Raw genomic sequence first — 22,753 nt, forward strand, 5'->3', positions numbered from 1 at the left:
ATTTCACTGCAAACATAAGCAAACAGCAAATGTCACATGAATTACCAGTGTTCAGAGGAGAAATTCCACCTGTGTCTATAAAGGTTGATCTCTCTCTTCCTGTTCTCAGGGTATGTTAAGAATTTAATGATTCATAGATTACAGCCTGCATGGTGCCCTGGCCTTGAATTTTAGGAGGTTTTACATGGACCAAAAAAAAAAAATCTTACCTTCCACTAAATAACTTCCAATGACAATTATGTCTATAGGTTCCCTGTCTGGCAAGTGAGAGTCTCCCTCCACCCGCCTCCACCTGAAAAAATCAGCCCAACTGGGAGGCAAATGGGGAAGAATATTTAAGAGTAGTAGTGTTAGTCGCTCAGTCGTGTCCAACCCTTTGCAATCCCACAGACTGTAGCCTGCCAGGCTCCTCTGTCCATGGGATTCTCCAGGCAAGAATACTGGAGTGGACTGCCATTCCCTTCTCCAGAGGATCTTCCAGACCCAGGGATCGAACCTGGGTCTCCTGCATTGCAGGCAGATTCTTTACTGTTTGAGCTATAGGGAAGACCCTATATTGAGAAGAGTCAAATGTAGCCAAGGTGGGTGATTGTCCAAAATGTCAAGGTTTTTTCAGCTTGGATAATAGACCTGTTTATTAAACAACTAGCAGGGCTCACAATTGAGGCTTCTTCAAATACGTGCCCAAAGGGTTCTGCGGAGCATCAGCAGTGACAAGCACATATAAGGGGAGGGAGTTGTAGGGTTGCTAGGCTGAGTCACTATCACATCTTTTTCTTTGCAACTTCCAAGGAGAACTGCATTTGTATTTCAAGGTTTCCATTTGGGTCAGCTGTGAACAAATACGAATAGGGGAGGGAGAGACAGACAGGCCACCTGGAACGTGAGCTGGTAGCCTGATAAGAGTTTCTCCTGTTGAGCCATCTGGTGTGTCCTGGCACTTGTCATCCAAATTATTGTTCTCCTCAACAAATTTAGCTTCCCCCAGACAGTTCAGCTTAAATGAGCTCATGCTGTCTATCTGACGCTGGTCAAAAGAAGAGTGAAAAACTTCTCTAAGCCCTGACGGAAGGAGAGAGGGAGGCAGAGAGAGAGAGAGAGAGAGTAAGCAAGTCAGCAGGAGCTCGAAGAGGGCAAGGAAATGGGATACGAGCAGAGCAGGAGAGCAGAAAAGGAGCTCTTCCTTGAAGAGCCAGAGCATTTTTATCTTCACCTATAAATCTCATGCCAGAAGGTAGGAAAAGAAGAAAAAGGACCACTTCCAATCGTATTGGTTAAGGCAAATATGATTGAACACACAAAATAGGAAAACAGTACAAACCACCATCACACTCATCTACTGTCATTTTTCTTTTGGGGTCTGATTGTTGTGTGGTGTTATGTTTTTAGTTAAGAAAGGAAGAGATGGCATTGGAGAAATCTGATCTGCTTGGGACAGCATGGCCAATGCTCTTTTCCATCCCAGCTGGAACAGGATTCAGTAACAGGCAAGGGCAAGTGGAGGAGTGATTCATTACCTAACTCTTGATTTTGAGCTTTGCATATCTACAGATCTGCTTTTTTTTCTCCTCCCCAGGTCTTGGGGAGCTGCCAATATGTGCAAAAGGGATGATGGTAATGGACTGAAGCTGCCACAGGGCAAAGCTCTGGAAGTGGAGATATAACCAGTTGTCAGGAGGGTACAGCTTGTGCCTCTGCCGTTTAGTCTGGCAGGTAACAGGGAATCTCATTTAGGAGCCACAAGAAGGTACTAAATAAAGAGAAGCAGGAGGGGCAAAAGGAAGAGCCTCACAGAAATATGATCAAAGATGTCTTTCAAAATCTACCTTCCAAAGGAAAACGGCCCAGGACTGCAAAAGCCTCTTCACTATTGTTAATGCTGGCGTTCGTACATTTGTTGGCAATTTTCCTTCTTTCATTTTCTCGACCTGATCTTCTCAACTGGAACACATCACTTGGTCTCTTTTCCACTTTTACCAAAGTGATCTTACAAAAACTCTTATCAATACATTACTTTCTCTATTTCCAGTTCAGTTACATCAACACTGTCAGCTCCTAAGCTGGCAAACAGATGATCAAAGAAATTTTCTTCAAAATGTCCTAGGATACAATCTCAACCAAGTTACTCAAATGTAAAATGGATCTAAAGTCCCCTGCAATCCAAGGGTTCAGCTGAGATTTAATATAAAGTACTCAGTGATTAAAAGCTGTTGAATATATGTTAGCTCATTTCCTTTCCCCACTTGGAATTAAGAGATTCCTGGAACTTATAGCAGAAAAATCCACATCAATAACAAGCAGTATTTGGACATACATTCATAAACTTAAGTTTTTTCTCAGAAGAATAAATTCAATTAAAAATTGGTATACTTTCACAATGCCTATTTGGGCTATTTATGAGCCTCAGAGTCCCTTGTAACAATTATTCCAAAGGAGCAGTATTTTAAATTCACCGTGGTGTTATGGATACAGCTGGTGCTAAGCAACATAAGGCACGTAAGCAATGAAGATCTATTTCACAGCTTCTTTCCTTAGCAAGAGAACAGATGAGATTTTGTCGGCCTCACCTCCCTGGAGATTAAAAACCAAACCCCAGAGGAAGACCAGGTAGCTGACATATAGTCTCTTCCCCTGTGGAGGGAAGAAAACACAAAGTCCGTGGAAAGCTTACTTCTTCACCAGGTGAGTTTCCATTTTCTGTGAGATTGTTCCTGATACAGTGCACTTTGCTCTAAGTCCTATCAAAATGAGCAAGGCGACCCTATTAGGTGGCATTTTAGAAGCACACTGTGCATGCTAACTCTTAAAAATATCCACTGGGGTGGGGGGAGGAATCCCACAGAGATTAAATCATTGTATGTCTAAGTTAATTGACTCAATCCTGGGAGGCTGCATATAGCTCATAGAGATCTACCCATGGAGACATGAGAGAAAGGAAACACATGATCAGGAGCTAAAAGACACATTGTCCCTGCTCTACCATAGCTGAGTTACCTTCAGCCCCAAGGTCACTACTGCTCAACTCTAAAATGAAGGGGTGGAGTAGACGTTCTCTTAGGGTTCATCCAGCTTTACCATTTTGAAATCTAGGTCCTAAAAGGGAAATGGAGTAGAAATAGGAAGAAGCTGCTTATAAAGAACTGCAAGTGCCAAACCACCAAAAACTGAAAAGACCACTAAAACACATATAGAAATGAGGAGGAGGAGGAGGAAGGTGAGCATGGCATTACGGGCTCCATCTGTGGAGGCCTCACCAGAAGCCCAGCTCAGGTCCACGCACTTCACAGTATTAACTCTCCTAATACACTCTGACTCTACTTCTGTCATACCTCCCATCATATTAGACAACATCAGAATGAATCTAAATATTCTGAGGAAGTTGATTGGGGATGCATTTACAGGATTCACAGTCATAATCTCCACCTGGTATGAGAGAGGCTCCCAGGACTACTACAAAGGGGCGGGGCCAGGGGTCACATGGTGCTGAGAACGGATCCTGCAACACCTGGCGATGAAAGGAAGGAGTGAGTGGTAGAGGTTCAGAAGCTGGTCACTCAAAATTCCTTCCAGTTATCAGGTGTGCAAAACTGCAACTGAAGGATTCCATTCCCATGGGCACCTACTTAAAATGGAAAGAACTTGTCAAGAACAGATTCTGTAATTCAGGGTATGCTATTATGAAGACACCTCCTAATTTTATATTTTAATTTTCTTTTTTGAGCAAGTCATACAAAATGCAATTTGTCAGAAACCCTATGTTCACAGGGCACAAGCCTATGGTTGTACTGCAAACAGTGAGTGCGTTGATGTATGAAGTCACACGTTTTATTTGAGTCGACAGATCAAATAGCATGTTAGCATATGTAACATATCTGTTCTAACCCGTCTGGCCATAAATACCAGAAAAAAAAAGACATACAAAAGCCATGTTTTACTGACAGAAAGAGATGTGCTTCAAGTATTCATGATGAATAGTCTCATAGATTATTTAATAATACAATTAATGAAGGATAAATCACCTTAGAAAAACACTGACATTTCTTGATCTGACACAAAATAGTGACAAATATAAAGGTAACAGAAAGTCATAATATGATCCAAAGACTGCTGTCAATTCATTGTCACTGTACACAAGCGCATCTGTAATGTCCTTAAGCTCATATGTGAAAATAACTTGATAGCAACTTTATGAAATCTGACAGCCTTAAGAATGCATATGATATTGCAAACAAAAATCTGTCAAGCTGAAATAAACTTTCCCAAACTATCACTAATAAAATCTAAATTTCAACCATGGTAAAGGACAAGCTGAATTTTCTTTTTATTCTCTCTATATAAAATATAAAAACCAATCAGACTATGCAAGGAAAAAACGAGGAAAAATATAGAAGCTTGACAGGTAGTTATTTTTTTTAAATATGATTTTTTTGTAATGTTTATAGTATTTGGCAGATTTCTTAAATTTGTAACTTGTTACAATTTGCTATTCTAACTAAGTAAATATTGATTTTATAACTAAATTTGTTTCTGTGATTTCATATTCTTTTTCTTAAAGAGACCCTTAAATTATATAAGTGCCTAGCCCTACAAAACTTGGGTCCTTCCTGGCCTGGAATATAAAAGACACCTGATGAATGTTTATTGAATGAATCAACTTGGTAAATGTCAAAAATTAAATTCTTTTCTCCTAGATGTCAAATATTTAATTTTTAGAGGAGCAACCAGTGCAGAAACAGACGTTCATTGAGCTATTAAACTATTACCTGCTGACTGACTGGCCAAGGTTGGTCGCCCCTTCGCAAGCACTGATGACGTGGGCAAGATGCAGTGGGCGGGTAACTTGCAGTTTTCTGTAGTCCACCACAGACACTAGGTAAACTCCTCCCAAACAGGCATCCGTGCAGGCCCTGCAAACCCACACTGAGACACACTTCTCCTGGAAAGAACTCTTTGGGAACACACTCCTCAACATCAGCACGACACAGCAAAAAAAGTGAAAAGAAAAAGATAAAAAACAAAACAAAACTCTGGAGAAGCAATCTCTGGATCTGCTGCTGCTGCTGCAAAGTTGCTTCAGTCGTGTCCGACTCTGTGTGACCCCATAGACGGCAGCCCACCAGGCTCCCCCGTCCCTGGGACTCTCCAGGCAAGAACACTGGAGTGAGTTGCCATTTCCTTTTGCAATGCATGAAACTGAAAAGTGAAAGTGAAGTCGCTCAGTCATGTCAGACTCTTCGCGAGCCCAGGGACTGCAGCCCACCAGGCTCCTCTGTCCATGGGATTTTGGAGTGCGGTGCCATTGCCTTCTCCAGACTCTGGATCTGAGATCTTTGCCTATTTTAATAATTAACAGCAATTATGGATGGGGTGAGGATCTTCATTCACATATGGTACACACTGGTAATGATAAACTCTAAAAATATTTCCAGAGTCATTACTCCAGAGTGCATGCTGTTAATGACAAAGTTCAGAGGAAATGGATGGTATTGATTACACCCTGCTAATTAGCTGACTACCTAGGATAGTTTGGGTTCCTTTGGATTAAAAAAAAAAAGTGAATTCCTGTCAATGTTTCCAATATTCGAGCTTATCATAAAATATTAGCTTTGACACTTAAGGGCTTTGAAATTGTTGATGCTTTATCAACAAGAATGACAGCTATAAATTTTAATACATTCCTTTTAAAAAATCCATGAAGTGATAATCAGAAACAATAAAAAGAGTGAAAGCTCTTCTTTACAAAAAAGTGCCAGTTAAAAAATGTATATAATAGGAATCACTGAATTAGGAATACATTTGTAACTGGCAATGTACTATCTGATGCAGGCAAGGATCATCAACACATGCTAAATTTTCATTGGATGAAATTTTAATGGAGCATATAAAATTCATGAAGTCTCAAAGCATCTCCCCATAATTACAATGTATTTATTTACCCTACAAAGGAGAACTTCTCTAACGAAGAAATCCAGAGATTCTGCCTTAGACAAGTGATCAAACTTAGCCTCACTATTAAGGAAAACTGGTATTACTCATTTCCTTATATAATGCAATAGGGGGGACACTACATATCCATTTAGAATTCTTGCCAAAAATATTTAATTTGAATTTAATAATGGGGAAATAATTAACTCCAAACTGAGGGACACTTTGCAAAACAACTACCCTTATCCTCAAATATGTCAAACTGATAAAATATTAAAAAGACTAGGGAATAATTCCAGATTTAAGGAGACTAAAGATACATGAACCCTAAATGTAATGTCATACCCTTGATTGGGTTCTAGAACTTTTTAGAAAGCAGGGACATTAATTATTGAGAGTTGGGGATAATTGGAGATCTGAATGTCAATGGAATTTACATTATATAACATTTATACAACTATGTTAAATTTCCTAGTTATGACAACGATACTACCTTATGTTAGAGAAGGTCCTTGTTCTTATGAAGTACACGCTCATATATTTATGATTTAAATGCTCTGTGGCTGTACCTACCTCATTTTAAATTGATTAAAAGGTGAAAGAGAACAAATGTGGTAAAAATTAAATAATGAATGTAGGTGAAGGGTGTATGAGTGCACACAGAAAGCAACTAAAAAACTTGATAAGTTAAAATCTATCAACATTTAAAACATCTCATCAAAAGGCACTGTTTAAGATAAAAGCAAAACTATAAGTGAGACACCACCTGAGAGAAAATATTTGCAAAACATATATCTAATAGTGGACTTTCTTCTAGAATATATAGAGAATTCCTATTACTGAATAATTTTAAAACAACCCAATTATAAAATAGAGAAAAGACTTGAGCAGACTATTCACAAAGGAAGATTTGGAAATGGCCAACCAACATGTGAATGTGTGTTCAACATCATTAGTCATCAGGAAAATGGCTAAAACTAAACAGACTGAAAACATCATTTTTCAGTGAGAAAGTGGAGCAAGCTGAACTCTTACACATGGCAGGTGGCAATGTGAAAGGTACCATCTCTTCAGGAAAAAGTTCAGCAATTTCTGACAAACAGTATATGAGTCATCTAATAGTCTTTCAATTTTACCACAGACTGCTATTTTACCAAAAAACAAAATTGGGGGAAAACATCTGTGATGCTTTAGAATGTGGCTTCAGAAAATAGACATGAGTCAGTATATATCCATTTATAGTTGGTTCTCCATTCTTTTTATCTTAGATAATTTTTTAATAGTAACTGTGAAAAAGTGAAAGTCACGTAGTCATGTCCAACTCTTTGCAAACCTATGGACTATAGCCCACCAGGCTCCTCCATCCATGGGATTCTCCAGGCAAGAATACTGGAGTGAGTTGCCATTCCCTTCTCAGGGGATCCTCCCGACTCAGGGATCGAACCTGAGTCTCCCACATTGCAGGCAGATTCTTTATCATATGAGCCACCAGAGAAGTCCAAAAGACATACTTCCAGGAGTTGGTTCCACTGGGGATGGATCCCAGGACCTTCTGTGTAAAAAGCAGATGTGCTAACCACAACTTGAATCAGTAAACAGTTCTTGAGGAACTGTTATGTGTACTGAGAGTATAATGATATACAAGAAGGATGTAGTCCTGTCCTTGTGGAATTTATGTTCTCATGGAGAAACACATACTGAACAAGCAGAGAGAGAGACAGAAAGCAGTTACCAAGTTGATCAGGGGTCTGATCCCTGGTACTGATACCAGTTGCTTTATCTTTGGTCTGGCCACTGATCACTGGTCTGAGTCACTGTGGCTTTGGCACTATGTGCAAGAATGGTGTGGAGCACTGAAAGTGAGGTCAAAGGGGGTAAAAAGAGAACAGAGTTTTAAGCCAAAGACTGAGACTGCAAGAGTGGGATCCTGAAATCAGGAGGTAAACAGAACCAAGGTCTTTGGTGCGCACACCGAGGAGAGTTCTGGAGTTGCTGCTTCTTAAGGCGTTCCAGTTCATGTCCACCCGCCTGCTTAGTGCTGCCGTTATCCAAGGAAGACAATGATGATGATAGCCATGACAAAGATAAGATGTCAGCTACAAAACTCACTGATTGCTTCTCACGTGTCAGAGTCTCTACACTGAATGCTTGATCCCATACAGTTCTCTCAACAACTCTATGGGATAAAGAGTATTCTCGCCATGTTACAGATGAGCAAAGAGCTTCTCACATTAAACCATGTATGTAAATTCACACAACCTCTAAGTGGCTAAACCTGCATTTGAATCTAGGTCTGTCTGATTCCAAATCCCACTCTCTATATTGTTACTTTGTTCATCTCCAATCCTCGTGGTGGGCTTCTCTGGTGGCATGAGTAGTAAAGAACCCATCTACCAATGCAGGAGACATAAGAGACGTGGGTTCAATCCCTGGGTTGGGAAGATCCCCTGGAGGAGGGGATGGCAACCCACTTCAGTATTCTTGCCTGGGAAATCCCATGGACAGAGGAGCCTGGTGGGCTATATAGTTCATCAAGTTGCAAAAAGTCAGACATGATTGAAGTGACTTAACACACACACACAGTCCTCCTGGTAGTACCTTCTGATCGGTACTTTCTCCAGGGGGCCAGAGATGCCAAAGGGTCCTTTGGACTCAAGGTGACTTTTGGAACGGTCTTCAGCTTTGATGTGAGAAAGAGAACAAAAGTGCAGGCAATAGTAAAAAGCAGACTTGAGGCTACTGGGGATTATTTCGGTTCATATGCTACACTAGACATTTTTCAAAGGGCACTGTATAAGCAAACAACATTGTCATAATCCTGAAACCTGAATTCAAAATGCATTAATTTCTTTTTACCACTAGGGATTCAGAGAAACATGCCATAGTGATATGGTTCTTAAGCTTATGCTTTCAGTAATCAGAAAGCTGGAAAATAGAAGATGAACATTCACAAATATTTTAAAATTATGAATGCAAAATATCAGCCAAGAATAAATCTTTATATCAAGGTTACAAGCAGATGAAAAATGACAGTCCGTACTGGGAATGCAAACAGACCATTAATTAGAGCAGCCTCACAAAGCACCCAAGTAATAGCAGTTTGCAATTCTTTACCAAAATTTACATAACTGCATAGTCTCCTTTCAGATTCTAGAGATTCTATTTTTGATAAGTAGCAACTCAGAAGCTTAGTTACCTCATCTCTATTATTATTCCACTTTTATGAATATGAAATGGTGACACCTTGAATTTACACATTAGCAAACCTAACAGGCTCCCTCTAACACGTTTTACTCATTCATTCCAGCAACACTGTGTGCCAGGCCTTGTGCCCAGCCCCAGAGACACTGAGATGAAGAAGACACAGAGTATGTCCCCAAGGGAACTTCCAATCCAGAAAGAGAAACAGACTAGTAAACATACAACCCTAACAGAGTTTGAACAAACTAAACAGATGGAGATCAAAATGGCAATACAATGTTAGGCATCCCCCAATCAGATAGCAGCAATCACAACAGCAATATTAAGTAAATTAAGCTCTTCTTTCTCTCTCTCCCCTCCCTCTTTCCTACCTGTCTTCCTTCCTTCCTTCTCATCTCTTTCTTCTGCCTTCCCTCCCTCTCTCCATGTTTCCCTCCCTTCCTTTTTTATTCAGTGAGTCTATCCATTCATTACTTAGCAAAATTATATAATAATAGTACATTCTGCTGCTAAGTCACTCCAGTCGTGTTTGACTCTGTGTGACCCCATAGACGGCAGCCCACCAGGCTCCCCCGTCCCTGGGATTCTCCAGGCAAGAACACTGGAGTGGGTTGCCATTTCCTTCTCCAATACATGAAAGTGAAAAGAGAAAGTGAAGTCGCTCAGTTGTGTCCGACTCCTAGCAACCCCATGGACTGCAGCCTACCAGGCTCTTCCGTCCATGGGATTTCCCAGGCAAGAGTACTGGAGTGGGGTTCCATTGCCTTTGGGTGCAAAACTTACCTTGTGTCAGGCAATTATAGAATTTCATTTAAACCTCACAAAATGCTCAAAAGAAGGTACAATTTTCCCCATTATACAGATGAAACTGAGGTTCAGAGAGTTACCCAGTATGCCAAGGTCACACCCTGTCAAGAGACTGAATGAAGACCCAGACCCACCGTGACTCCAGAACTGGGGCTGGAGTACTCTAGAGAGTACATCATCTGAGTCTACCCATTACCAGATAATATGCCTGCCTGTCACACTACCTGAAGCAGTAATAAGGACTCAGTGATTAAAGGACATTTTGGAATTTCTAACAAAGGCTTTCTAAACAAAGGATCTGCCTTTCAAAAATCGGAGAGACATGAAAAAAAAACGATGATGAGAAAAAAATGCAGTGTTCAGTGTGGGTTTCCCCCCTTGGGAGCACTGCAGCCCTCCACCTGCATAAATGATGAGAACTGGCATTCTGCTTGATTACCATGCATCTGTTAGGGGCCTCAGAGTGAACTGAGCAAAAACAAAAGCAGGAAGAAAAAGCGCCTACTAACTGAGGTTGTTCCAGTTGCATCATTTGAGTCATGGTGATACTCTCTTTATTTTGTAATCACCAGTGGCACCTATGCCCCGTAGGTTGCAAAAATATTTCAAAACAACTTAAATCAAGCTTGATAGCTAATTATGCTAAGGTCATGCCAAAGAAGCAAACCACCAGGACATCAAAAATCCAAGACAGTCTAAGTGTAAAGTAGCAGCATTAATTTTTCTCCCACTAAAAAACAAAGGGAGGGAGACAAGCTTTTTTACTCTCTTGAGGATAAACTGGCTTTTAATAATCTTCTGAAATAGACCTCTTAAGACATTTCACCTCTGCTATGAATGTTTGAGACTGGTCCTCTGATTACAAAAATGTTCATGTTAAATCTCATCAAGATGCTTTCTTAAGATGAAGAATGTTTTATAAATTGTAATGGTTTTAATCAGAACCCTCTTTGAAGCTATTAAACGCTACAATGTAGCCCGACCATTGCTTCAATTATGCCACTTATCGACTCTGTATTAATTAAGTATCATTATAGGCACTGATTTATATACTTCCTCACAGCTCTCTCGCCAGATGGTCCAACATTCTCCCTCTCTGACACTCCATAAACATCACCTGGATTCACTCATATTTCTCTCCAGCTGAATGTTTAATCAGCTCTCAGTCATCTTCAAATTGGATTGCTTCTCTTCCTCCTCTTCACTATACTCTATCAATACCGTACACAAATGCCAAGTGATATAAAACATAAACCAGTGGTAGTTACAAAGCCAAGTTCTATCATCAGCTCATTCCCACCTCAATGAATTCTTCCCCAGTATGATGATACACTTCTCACAATCGAGTGAAAGGAGAGCCTTTTTGCTTCCTTAGCTGATTAAAACTTACAGTCTGTGTTCAATTATCTGGGGCAATGGAGAAAATAACTAGGAAAAAAATGTATATTTGGCAATGGGAGTACAATAGACGATTTGGCCTCAGTAGAGTTTCTTTCTCAATTATATTTTGCTTGGTCTAATATAAAAATTATTTTGCATTCTTGAGCTCACACGTTGAGAGAGCAGGAGGCAGAAGTCCCAAGGTGTACCGCACTGCAAGGAAGCCAGCCTAGAATTTTAAACTGCCTTGGGTGTTCCAAAAAGCAGATAATAGAGAAACGGAAATGCTTAACTGTTTGTCTTACAAAATATAAAAACCAGATTATTGGGACAATCTCACAGCCGCCTCAAGTTCAAAAGATCTAGGAACCAAATTGGTTCTGTTGCCTCTCTATGGGCTCCCTCTCCCCCTCAGTGTCTCTCATCATTCTTCAGTCCCCAAGCTGGGTGAAGGGAAATGGAAACTGAGGCAGACCGGAGAAGGCACAGGCCATCAGCCAAAACGACTTGATGCTAACCCAAGAGGCTGCAGTTTACCTTACAGAAATACAAGATGTCACCTCCACAAACCCCTATTTTAACATAAAGCTCATGACTTTAAAATATTGGGCTGGACTGAATGCAGTCCATTGGTTTTCAATCCTTGACTTACTGTTGACTTTGACTCCTCATCTTTCCTCCCTTCAAATGCAACCTGTCCTTAAGTTTTGATATTTTTTTCATTACCCTTCTGTATGATCAGGCCACTCAAGATGGCTGTTCTCTTGTTCTCTGTACATCCTATGCTCAACCAGTCCCTGCTTCACCAACATGCACCCTCATGACTATCTAATTCTCTTAATCATAAAGCTTAATCGGAGTCGTGCTTGCCTACGTTTGCCTCCTGCCCCACTGATGGTTTCTCCAATAACTGATGAGCCAACCTGATGTCCCTTCCCCCTACCCTCCTCTACCCCAAGAAGCAAAAACTGCTGCCATCCCTGCCTGCTATCTGCCATATGCAGTGTGGTGTCACTCCAGGACTCTGCTTCGAGTTGTAAAATCTTCTCTCTAATAAACTGCTGATGGCTGCTGCTCTCTCGGGGCTCTTGCTTCAGTCTCACGGTGGGGCAGTTACACAGCCGGCAGGGTACAGCCCAACACCCTTCTGCTGCCTCTTCCTCTCCACTCCCACCAGCCATGTCCTCATTACTTCACATCTGCATTCGGAGATCAGTGTCCTTACGTTCGTAAAGCATATCATCTACGCTCACCAAGTTGATCTAAAACAGTAGTTCCCAAACTTCAACATACCTCAGAATCACCTGGAGGGCTGTTTAAACAACATACTGCACCCCCAAGCACGTTTTAATTTAATGGGTCTCAAGTGGAGCCTAACAATTTATATATCAATAGCTCCTAGGTGAGGCTGATGAGGAGGAGAAGGGGATGACAGAGGATGAGATGGATGAGATGGTTGGATGGCATCACTGTCACGATAGACATGAGTTTGAGTAAACTCTTGGAGTTGGTGATGGACAGGGAGGCCTGGCATGCTGCAGTCCATGGGGTCACAAAGAGTCGGACACGACTGAGCAACTGAACTGAGGTTGATAAGGTTCCAGGGTCCACATTTAGAGAAACCATGCTCTAAAATGTCACCTCCAACTCTAACACAATTAATGGTTCCCCATTTCCTCCACATTAAAGTTAAAATTCCTTAACCTGGCACTTTGGATTCTTCATAAAGCTGGTCTCTTCCTCTCACCTCAAAACAACATTTCTCTGATCTCCCATGAAACCCTGTTCCAGTCCAGCTGGTCTACTTATATATTACCCAATGCATCAAGCACTCCCACTTTCCTGCCTTGATCACATATAGAAAGTCTTTCCAGCTCCAATCTCTTGTTCAAGTTCAACCTTTTCACTGAGTACCCAGAACCCACATTCTCCATGTAGCTAGCCCCCATCAGACCGCTGCTGCCTCTTCTAGACTTCTAGAGCATTAACTCTCCAAGTTGCTGGTTGAATCCAAAGTGCATGGACTTCAGAGCCAGAGCCTCTCTGAGTATGACTCCTGCTTCTTTCATTAGCTGTGTAATTTGACTAGTTACATGGCCCTTCTGAACCTGTTTCTCTCTCCAAAAAAGAGCAATAATAATACCTATTTCCACAGGTTGTATAAAGAATTAATCAAAAATTTTAAGTCTTCTAAGAAGTATAAACAAAGTATGCTTAATAAATGTCAATTTCTTATCTTGGTCCCTTCTCCCAATCATGCATGTAGCACTAAATATAAAATATATTACATTAATCATACATATTTTAAGCTTACTCTCCTCTCTTTTAGTCAGATAGAATATTTCTGAGGAACCAAAAACATCTCTAATTCATCTTAGCAACCATAGTGCCTGACAACTTCTGAGTAACAGGTAAGCTCTCAATAAACATTTACTAAGAAATATGATTAATTTGAGAAATAACATAAGGCAAGTGGTTCCATAGAGCAGCTCTTCTCTGCAGAGCTTCTCTTACAATTACTTTTATTGTAAAATGTCTTCCTATGACAAGGCAAACTGTATTTTATACACAGGAAAACTAAAATAGATCTAATGAGAATCCCTATTAGATAGTCCCCACTTGATACTTTATACTGAACAAGAGAAAAGTCATTATAAAAGCATCAATGACGGACAAATCTTCTCTTTGAAGTCAATTTGAACACAAAAACACTAATAATGGGAACACAGAGAAATAATGACAAAAGTCCCAGAGATAATGCTACAGCAAGTAATGGGCTGCCTTTTGAGGACCTCTTTCATGTAACCACGTGGCCGTTGTACTTCCAAAATGGCTGACACATTTTGCTAACTCAACTGACAGATGTTAAGTCAAGATGTTGGTAAAACACATTGCCTGTCCTTTAGGAAATTCTCTAATTTTTAAATCAAGCAGAAACAAATTACAGCTTCTATTCTGTTCTCCAAAGTTACTGATTTCTACACTATTCCTAAACAGAATCCAGTATAACCCACTGGCATACAGCTAATGGTAACAGAAAAGAGATATAACCTGGCATATTGGCATCTGGATATTTTCCTCCAAATACAGAGCAAAGTGCCCTAAAAGTTCAAGTTATTGTAAATTCACTATACAGAGGCTACACAGTTTGATCAGAGAGCCCTAGGGACGGGGTCACCTGGTTTGTTGTAAGAGCAATCTGCCATCACTGATCACATAAACTCAGACAGGTTGATTCCTCCAATAGTCATTTCCTGAGTGGCTACTATGTATCAAATATTATACAAGATGATCGGGATACCGAGGCAAAGTGTTTAATCCATATTATCCTGGAACTTACAGTCTAGTGTAGAGTCAGACAGTTGAAGACTGCACAGTGGTTCACCAAACTTGTCTTCCTTTCACGGTGAGCATGAAGACAGACCAAATTTCCCAGCCTCCATATAGCATTGTGGACATACAATGTGAGCAATGAGGTATGTCATACCCAGGCATGACCACAGAAAGCCTCGCCTGTGATTATTGACTTTCTCTCTCCATCTCCTTATTTGCCAGTTGGATGCAAGGGACCTGCCGAGGACTCTGATTCCTTAGAGGTGATGGAGCCACAAGATGGGAGTAAAAGGCCACCTGCTGAACACTCTCTTGGAACTATTATGTGAACAAGAAAGAAATTCCTATTGTGTTAAGTGGCTAAATTGTTTGTTACAACAACACTTGAAGTGAAAGTGAAAGTTGCTCAGTTGTGTCTGACTCTTTGCCACCCCGTGGACTATACAGTCCATGGAATTCTCCAGGCCAGAATACTGAAGTGGGTAGCCTTTCCCTTTTCCAGGGGATTTTCCCAACCCAGGGATCAAACCCAGGTCTCCTGCATTGCAGGTGGATTCTTTACCAGCTGAGCCACAAAGGAAGCCCAAGAATACTGGAGTGGGTAGCCTGTCCCTTCTCCAGGGGGTCTTTCCAACCCAGGAATAGAACTGGGGTCTCCTGGATTGCAGGCGGATTCTTTACCAACTGAACTATCAGGGGAGCCTTACAACACTTGATCTACCACACCATAGCATGAACTCAAACCACCTCCAAGACAACATGATACAGAGTATGCACAGCATGACACGGGATACCCAAAAGAGGCAGCTCACCTGAGCCGAAGCTGGATGTTGGGAAGGGCTCCTCCGAAGAAGTGCTTAAAACGAATCTTGAAGGACAGTGTGAGACAGTGAGAAAGGGAATAGAAGGATGCAGAGGAGAAAGCATTTGCAAAGTCATGAAACTTTGAGGAAATGGGCTGCATTGGGGAAGTCTTAGTGATTCCTGACAGTATGTATTTGCTAAAATGACAGACAAACAGCAGAACCTAGGAGATGTAGTAGCTACTAGAAATGATGGATAGGGGAAGAGGAAAAAATAATCAAGAACCATCTAACTTTAGAAGGCAGAAGAGATGGCATTGAGATAGAAAATGCAGCAGAAAAATGTGAAAGAATGAGTTCAATTTTGAAAAAGAAAGAAATTGAGATAGCTATGGAACACCCAAAAGATGGATCAGCAGGTAGTTGACCATGTGGACCTAGAGTTCAGGCAGTGGTATGGACAGGAGAGGTGAGTTCGGAAAGGGCCGCTGCACAGGTGCTGGCTGAGGCCAGAAGCAGGGTGGGATGGCTCAGGTAGAACGCTCATAGCAAGAAGCCAGAGAAACAGGGAAGGAAAAAGGCAAGTGGGGAAGAGGGAAGGAGCAAGAAAAAGAATATGAGAAAGAAGTCACAGATGCCAAAGACTGTGAAAAAAAGCAGTCAATAGTAAGAAACGCTTCAGAGTGGTGAAATAAGAGGACAGCCTGAAAAATGTCCTATATTCAATTAGGCAGCTATTTGTGACCTTAGCAAGTTCCATTTCAGTATCAGAAAGAGCTAAGTTAAGATGGTCTGGAGAGTGAACGAGGGATAAAGAATTACAGACTGGAATACAGAATACTCTTTAAAAAAAAAATCTAAAAAATCTAATTGTTTTCTAAAAAACAATTAGCCCAAAGTGGAGAGAGAAAGAGAGAGTTTGTTTCACTTTGATTTTCATTTTTCAAGAAGCAAGACTTAAACATGTTAAAATGTTGAATTCTCTGAACTTTTATTTCTCTGTAAAATAGGGATAATAAGGCCTCTTCTTGGTCCATTGGATTGTTGTCAGAACAAATAAGATGAAAGATGACATATGTGAAAGAGTCTAAAGTTCTACATAAACAGCAATGTTATTTTGTATTTATAAATTTTGAAAATATAGAGTTATAAAAGTTAAGAGGCCATTGAAATATGGCTGGCTATAAAATTAATAAAAAATTATAATCAGTCTAGATCTAGAAATATTAAGCAAATGCCTTTTGAACACACACTGCATGCTGGCAACCCCGAATCTTTGAGGCTAATGACACAGGCTACTTTTGCTGGACAAATTTCTTCTGGTGCATCTAGGTTACAGCCTGAGTTTCCAGATGTCTTTGTTATACCAGGAAAAAAAAAAAAAAAAAAAAGGTCAGTGAACCCGGGCAAATTGCTGTGCATTAAATCATCTGGGAATTTTTTAGTCTTATGAGTAGTAGTTTTTAAATAAATGTTTCTGGCATTTACCCAGTTTCGCAAAGCAACAGACTAGCCCCATAATTTAGGTCTCACGACCAGCGAAACCATGGTGAATGGCCACAAGCTGCTGAGTATGTTATTCTAAGGAGTGACTGAAGTATTCTGGGAAGTGAGCTAGCCATCTCAGGACGTCCCCCCTGGGAAGACTAACCATCTGAAAGAATATGGCCAAATCATTATTTCACTAGTCACCAAACTTTTAAGGACTCTACAAAGAGCATTATTTTAAGCACTATGACATCACTGTAACTAGGTTTTCTCTCTTAAAACTTGTAACAAGTGGTTTCAGCATGCCCCAACTTCCTCCCCTGGGAAGATATCTTATCCCTGTAAAAGAAAATGTCCCTTTCCTTTTCTGCGCACTTTTGAACAGCTCTGACTGGGCTCTGATGCCTCCTCAGTTATTTTCAAGGACACAGGGTGCTAATTGAGGTCAAGCAGCTGTGACTCCAGTGCCAAAGAACAATTGTGCAGAATACAGAAGCCTTCCTTTACAAAAGACACTGAGGATCTAGTCTTGAGATCCAAATAAACCCTGTTTGCAGTTACTTTTGCATGCGTCTTTTATCTTAAACAGACCGAGCTACAAGACCTAAATGGTGTTTCTTTTATCCATGTTTCTCAAATATTTTATCCTTGATATGTGACACTATCATATGTAGCTATTAAATTGACCCAATGTCTCCAGGTCAGTTTTTAGAACTTTTATCCACTGCAATGCCAAATTTCCTCCCAGGGCTGAGGGTCAATAAAGCGCTTTGCAAATACCTCAATCAGAAATACGAAGAAAAAGACAAAGCTTCCATTGCCCTCAAAATAGACCTTTATAGAAAACTGAATATCTTTCATAAGTTTACCTCAATCTCAAAATAATTTTGTGAAAGTATTGTCATTACTTATCAACAATGAATAGAGTAGAATCCTGAGGCCCAAAGAGTTTTAAGAATATTCCAAGGTGGTATGAGATTACTAGGTATAAACTACTATGTATAAAATAAAGAAGGAACAAGAATATATTGTATAGCACAGGGAATTATAGGCATTATCTTGTAATAACTTATGGAGTGTGAGCTGCAAAAACACTGACTCATTTTGCTGTACGTCTGAAACTAATACAAAACTGTAAGCCAACTATACTTCAATTAAAAAAAGAACATTCCCAAGGCCTCTTAGTTCTTTAGAAACAGATCTATATCCAAGGTCCTCTGCTGCCTCAACTCTTTCCACTACACCATAGATGGCCCCCATCATGTTACCCACTTTATTTGTATTTCACTTCTCTAGCAACAATGGACGGAGAAGGCAATGGCACCCCACTCCAGTACTCTTGCCTGGGAAATCCCATGGATGGAGGAGCCTGGTGGGCTGCAGTCCATGGGGTCGCTAGGAGTCGGACATGACTGAGTGACTTCACTTTCACTTTTCACTTGCATGCATTGGAGAAGGAAATGGCAACCCACTCCAGTGTTCTTGGCTGGAGAATCCCAGGGACGGCAGAGCCTGGTGGGCTGCCGTCTCTGGGGTCGCATAAGAGTCGGACACGACTGAAGCGGCTTAGCAGCAGCAGCAGCAGCAACAATGGAAAAAGTCTGGCTTCCTCTGAAGTCATTAGGAATCTCTGATGAAATGCAGACGTGAATTCAGTTCTCCCTCCAATGAAAATACATAAAACATACTGGTTATATAAGGAATGTTATGGGGTCATCGTGGATGTGGAAAACTTTTTAAAGGAATGCACAAATGATGCTTGGAATGCTGAAAAGGCCAAAGAAGATATTACAAACAAATGACCAAATGTGGAATGGGGGGAAATTCCATGAACAATCAGTATTGTCACTTGACTAGTTTGTTTTTATTCTGGAAGGGCTTCTCTTTGATGGAAAACCCTGGTTTTTTAAAGCGTTTCAAATGAACTCAATGACCAACCTGTAGATGGAGAAGGAAGCCACGGAGCGAATGAGGGATGCCAAAGCCCCCACTTTGGCAGCTTCCACCGCCCCCTCCATGCGGTACTGCACTGCTGTGGAGTAGTTGGTATAAGGTTGATTGTAAACGACGATCTTCCCTTCTGCGTCTGGCCCCCTTCTCTGCAGTTCATCGAAAGAGGTCACCACCAGAACTTCCGCAGTAATGCCTACAAATAAAAGTCATGCAAGATTAACGCGTGGTTTCCGATCAGCCAGGTTGAATTGGCACACAAAAGGTCACACATGCTCTATCCACTACATCTGGCAAACCGGTTTGCAAAGATCAAAGTTTCAGAGCCATTTGCTATGGGAGAAAGACTGTAGGGGTTAGCCAGTTTCCCAAGAATGAGAAAAGGCATTCAAAACATTTAATATACGACTCATTAGGTTTTTCAACTTGCTTGACCAGCTGCTATTAAATCACAAATTGCTTGCAAAGATGTCTTTTTTTTTTGTCTCTTTCCCACCCTAACAGGTCATGAGTTTCACAAAATGACACTAGTTATTTATTTAAAAAACACATTTTAGAAAGCTTCCCTTGGGATTAATGAAACACATATTTATCTTTTCATAAAACTATTTTGATATGTGGCTAAACAACATTCACTGACATCATACAAAGGATGGCAGTTTATAAAAAAAAATTCTTAGGAGCCAATGATTTTCATACTTCCAATTTTTAACAAATAGTTAATGTAACTTCTCCCAAGAGCCACAAAAAGTCAGCTTGTTTTCTTTCCTTCTTTGTACTGAATCCTTTTAAAGAATGTGAAAACTGCCCATGTCTCGATTTATAGGACTTGTTCATTACCAAACATATCACTATTCTTCACCTAAAAATTCTGAAGATGCTATGTAACTGTTCTATAATCCTCTTGTCTCATTTAGAAAGATGTGACATCTTTTTTCACACCTCAAGTCTTGCCCAAATCTTCTTGATTAGGACAGGGTTTCACAGCTTCTGAGAAGTCATTCAAAAACTGCCAGACCACTGAGGATTCAATTTGATGGCCCAGTTACAGGGACAAGAAAAAATATTTAGCAACAAAGGCCAGATGCAGTAGCTAAATATAACTATCTAAAGTCAAGAGGCAGGCGCCTACTGCTTTATAGCTTTAGCCAGGCAGTCATGAAATATGGCAGTAAAAACCCAAGTATCAACATGGATTATTTGGCATATTTCTTTAATCTTGCAAACTAGAGAATCAAGTTCTTCTGGAAGCTTAACATGTCATTAAAATAGTAACTGTTACTTGGAAAATCCTTTTTAAATGCACTGCAGGTATGAGAGAATTCTTGCTTTCATCATGGGCCCCACACAATGGACCCTTTGAGCTGGCTGCTCTCCGCTTCTGGTTCCACCATCCAGACTGAATCTGTACCATTGCTTTAAAGTGATTGACTACAGATCTACAAGTATGTCTCTACCAACATTCAGAACTCAGAACTTAATTCATAATCTAAGGAAAGCAATGGACAATTATGAAAAGTAAGGAAGCCACCAGCTTTTTCACATGATAAATATGTGTAAGAATACAAATAAAGGCTTGGCTAAACGGACTTTGAGATTCATAACTTTTTGAAACCTGGAGTTACCTTGAAATTTGACTGGCGTTATTGTTGGCATGTCACAGGAATTTTGTTGATGCTTTTCAGCTGTTTCTAATGAATAACAGATTCGATGGTCCACCCAAGGGGTGTCCCAGCAATGGGGTAATTTTGGCATCTGGATTGGAGCCACTAGAAACGAAGCCAAGTTTCTATAAATTTTCATTGGCCACTGCAAAATTAAAATCATACAAGGGGAGTGCTTCACTAGGGTCTACGGTTCAAGTTCTTTTAACAAATGTGAGTGACAGAGTCCTAATGAGCCAAAACCTAACCTAGACATCAGTCACCAATGCAGAACACTAGAAGCAGCTATAGGTCAAAACCTATCACCAAGAACTTGCAAGAAGTCTTCAAATTAATCTCTTTTCCTGAAAGCTTAGGGTCATCTCTGATTCCTCTGTCTCCTTCATCCTCCAGGTCCCATCAGTCCTCAAATACTGAGACTCTTACTCCTTAGTATTACCTGAGAGCAGGGCCTCTGCTCTGCCACATTACACCTCTCACATCAGACTCTGGTGCCCTGCTGTTTGGACCATGAGTTCCTCCTCCTTCACCTCACCACACTAGTGTCCCAGCCTCCAGCCCAGCTCCCTCAAATTTAACTTCCACAGAGCCGCCAGGGTGAAGGACTCGAACTGTGGAAAAGTCAGAGCAGCCTGTGCCACCATCTCCCTGCCCCCTCTGCCCCCTCTGCCCATTACCCGTCACCTCACAGTAACAGTCAAAGCCTGTCTGTCTGTATAGACACGGGCTCCCTTTTATTTTAAATTCGGTCAATACTAAAGTTAAAGTTCCCACTCTCACCACAGCAGTTCACTTCTCAGTGTCTTCGTTCACACTACGGTAGATATGTCTTGTTGACCCCACTCTCCCAACTTTGTCATGTGACTAACACCTATTTATCCCTCAGATGCTGTTTAAGAATCACTCCCTCAAACTCTACACAATATTCTGCAACAACCGGTATCGGGAAAGAATCTAAGAAAGAGCAGATATATGAATATGTATGACTGATTCACTTTACTGTACATCTGAAACTAGCACAACACTGTAAACCAGCTATTCAGTTCAGTTCAGTTCACTTGCTCAGTTGTGTCTGACTCTGCGACCCCACGGACTGCAGTTCGCCAGGCCTCCCTGTCTATCACCAACTGCCGGAGTCTATTCAAACTCATGTCCATCAAGTCGGTGATGCCACCCAGCCATCTCATTCTCTGTCAACTATACTCCAATAAAAATAAAATTTAAATAAGAAATAGAAAAAAAAAGAATCATTACTTTAGGGAGCATTCTCAAGGCCTCTGGCCTCTTTGCCTCATCCCTCTCCCCCTGCCTCCAGGAAGGCTGGTTAGTGCACCACTCAACTCTTGACTTTCAGAGTCTCCCGGGCATACTCAGGCACTAGACGATGTTGTTGTTTAGTCGCTCAGTCATGCCTGAGTCTTCACAACCCCAGGGACTATAGCCCTCCAGGCTCCTCTGTCCATGGATTTCCCTGGCAAGAATACTGGAGTGGGTTGCCATTTCCTTCTCCAGGGGATCTTCTCAGCTCAGGGATCAAGCCCAGGTCTCCTGCATTATCAGGCAGATTTTTTACCACTGAGCCACCAGGAATGCCTAAGAGACAATGCAACTTTGCTTATTTATGATTGACAATACCACCTAAACCAGGAACTCTTTGGGGTCTGGGGCTTTTGCTTTGGTTTGTATCTCCTGGGCCTAACATAGTGCTCAGTGTGTGTGTAGGCAGCCAGTCAATAAGCTTTCCTCAAATGGCACTGCTCCAAATAAGGGGCTATTGACTGGATATAAAGCATTTCCATAGAAGTGCAATTTTATCTTTAAAGTTTGAGAGCACTTCTCCCACAATAACTCAGCAGTCTGACTCTCTGACCACCCAGAGCACAGCTGCACAACAATAACCAAGCAAAAGAGGCCTTGGGGCAGTCGGAACAGAAATATAAATCCCACGTATAAAAACTCAGGCACTTGAACATAAGGAAGCTCTTCTGCTCTTAAAGCCTAGTTACCCTTATTTCTATAAAATTCTAAATCTAGTGCTTAAACCTATGAACTATGAGAAATAATAAATCAGAAAGAAGAGATAGGTTTGGAAGCTGATAGCAGTACCACAGGGGGAAAAAAAGCAATGTCAGAGACAGGAACATGAAACATAACAAATACGCACTTACTGACATTTTTGCAGTATCAGAAATGTTCTGTGTC

At 40.9% G+C, this 22,753-nt stretch overlaps 1 protein-coding gene across 1 annotated transcript in view; it reads right to left on the reverse strand.

The window, feature by feature from the left end:
- CPQ (carboxypeptidase Q) overlaps positions 1–22,753 on the reverse strand; it is a 572,322-nt gene that overhangs the window by 355,434 nt on the left and 194,135 nt on the right. The window contains exon 3 of the mRNA XM_055546605.1: positions 18,876–19,083. Coding sequence (XP_055402580.1) covers positions 18,876–19,083 — 208 coding nt within the window. The remainder of the gene's footprint in view (positions 1–18,875; positions 19,084–22,753) is intronic.

This window comes from Bubalus kerabau, chromosome 14 (genome assembly GCF_029407905.1).
Source record: "Bubalus kerabau isolate K-KA32 ecotype Philippines breed swamp buffalo chromosome 14, PCC_UOA_SB_1v2, whole genome shotgun sequence".
NCBI lineage: Eukaryota > Metazoa > Chordata > Mammalia > Artiodactyla > Bovidae > Bubalus > Bubalus kerabau.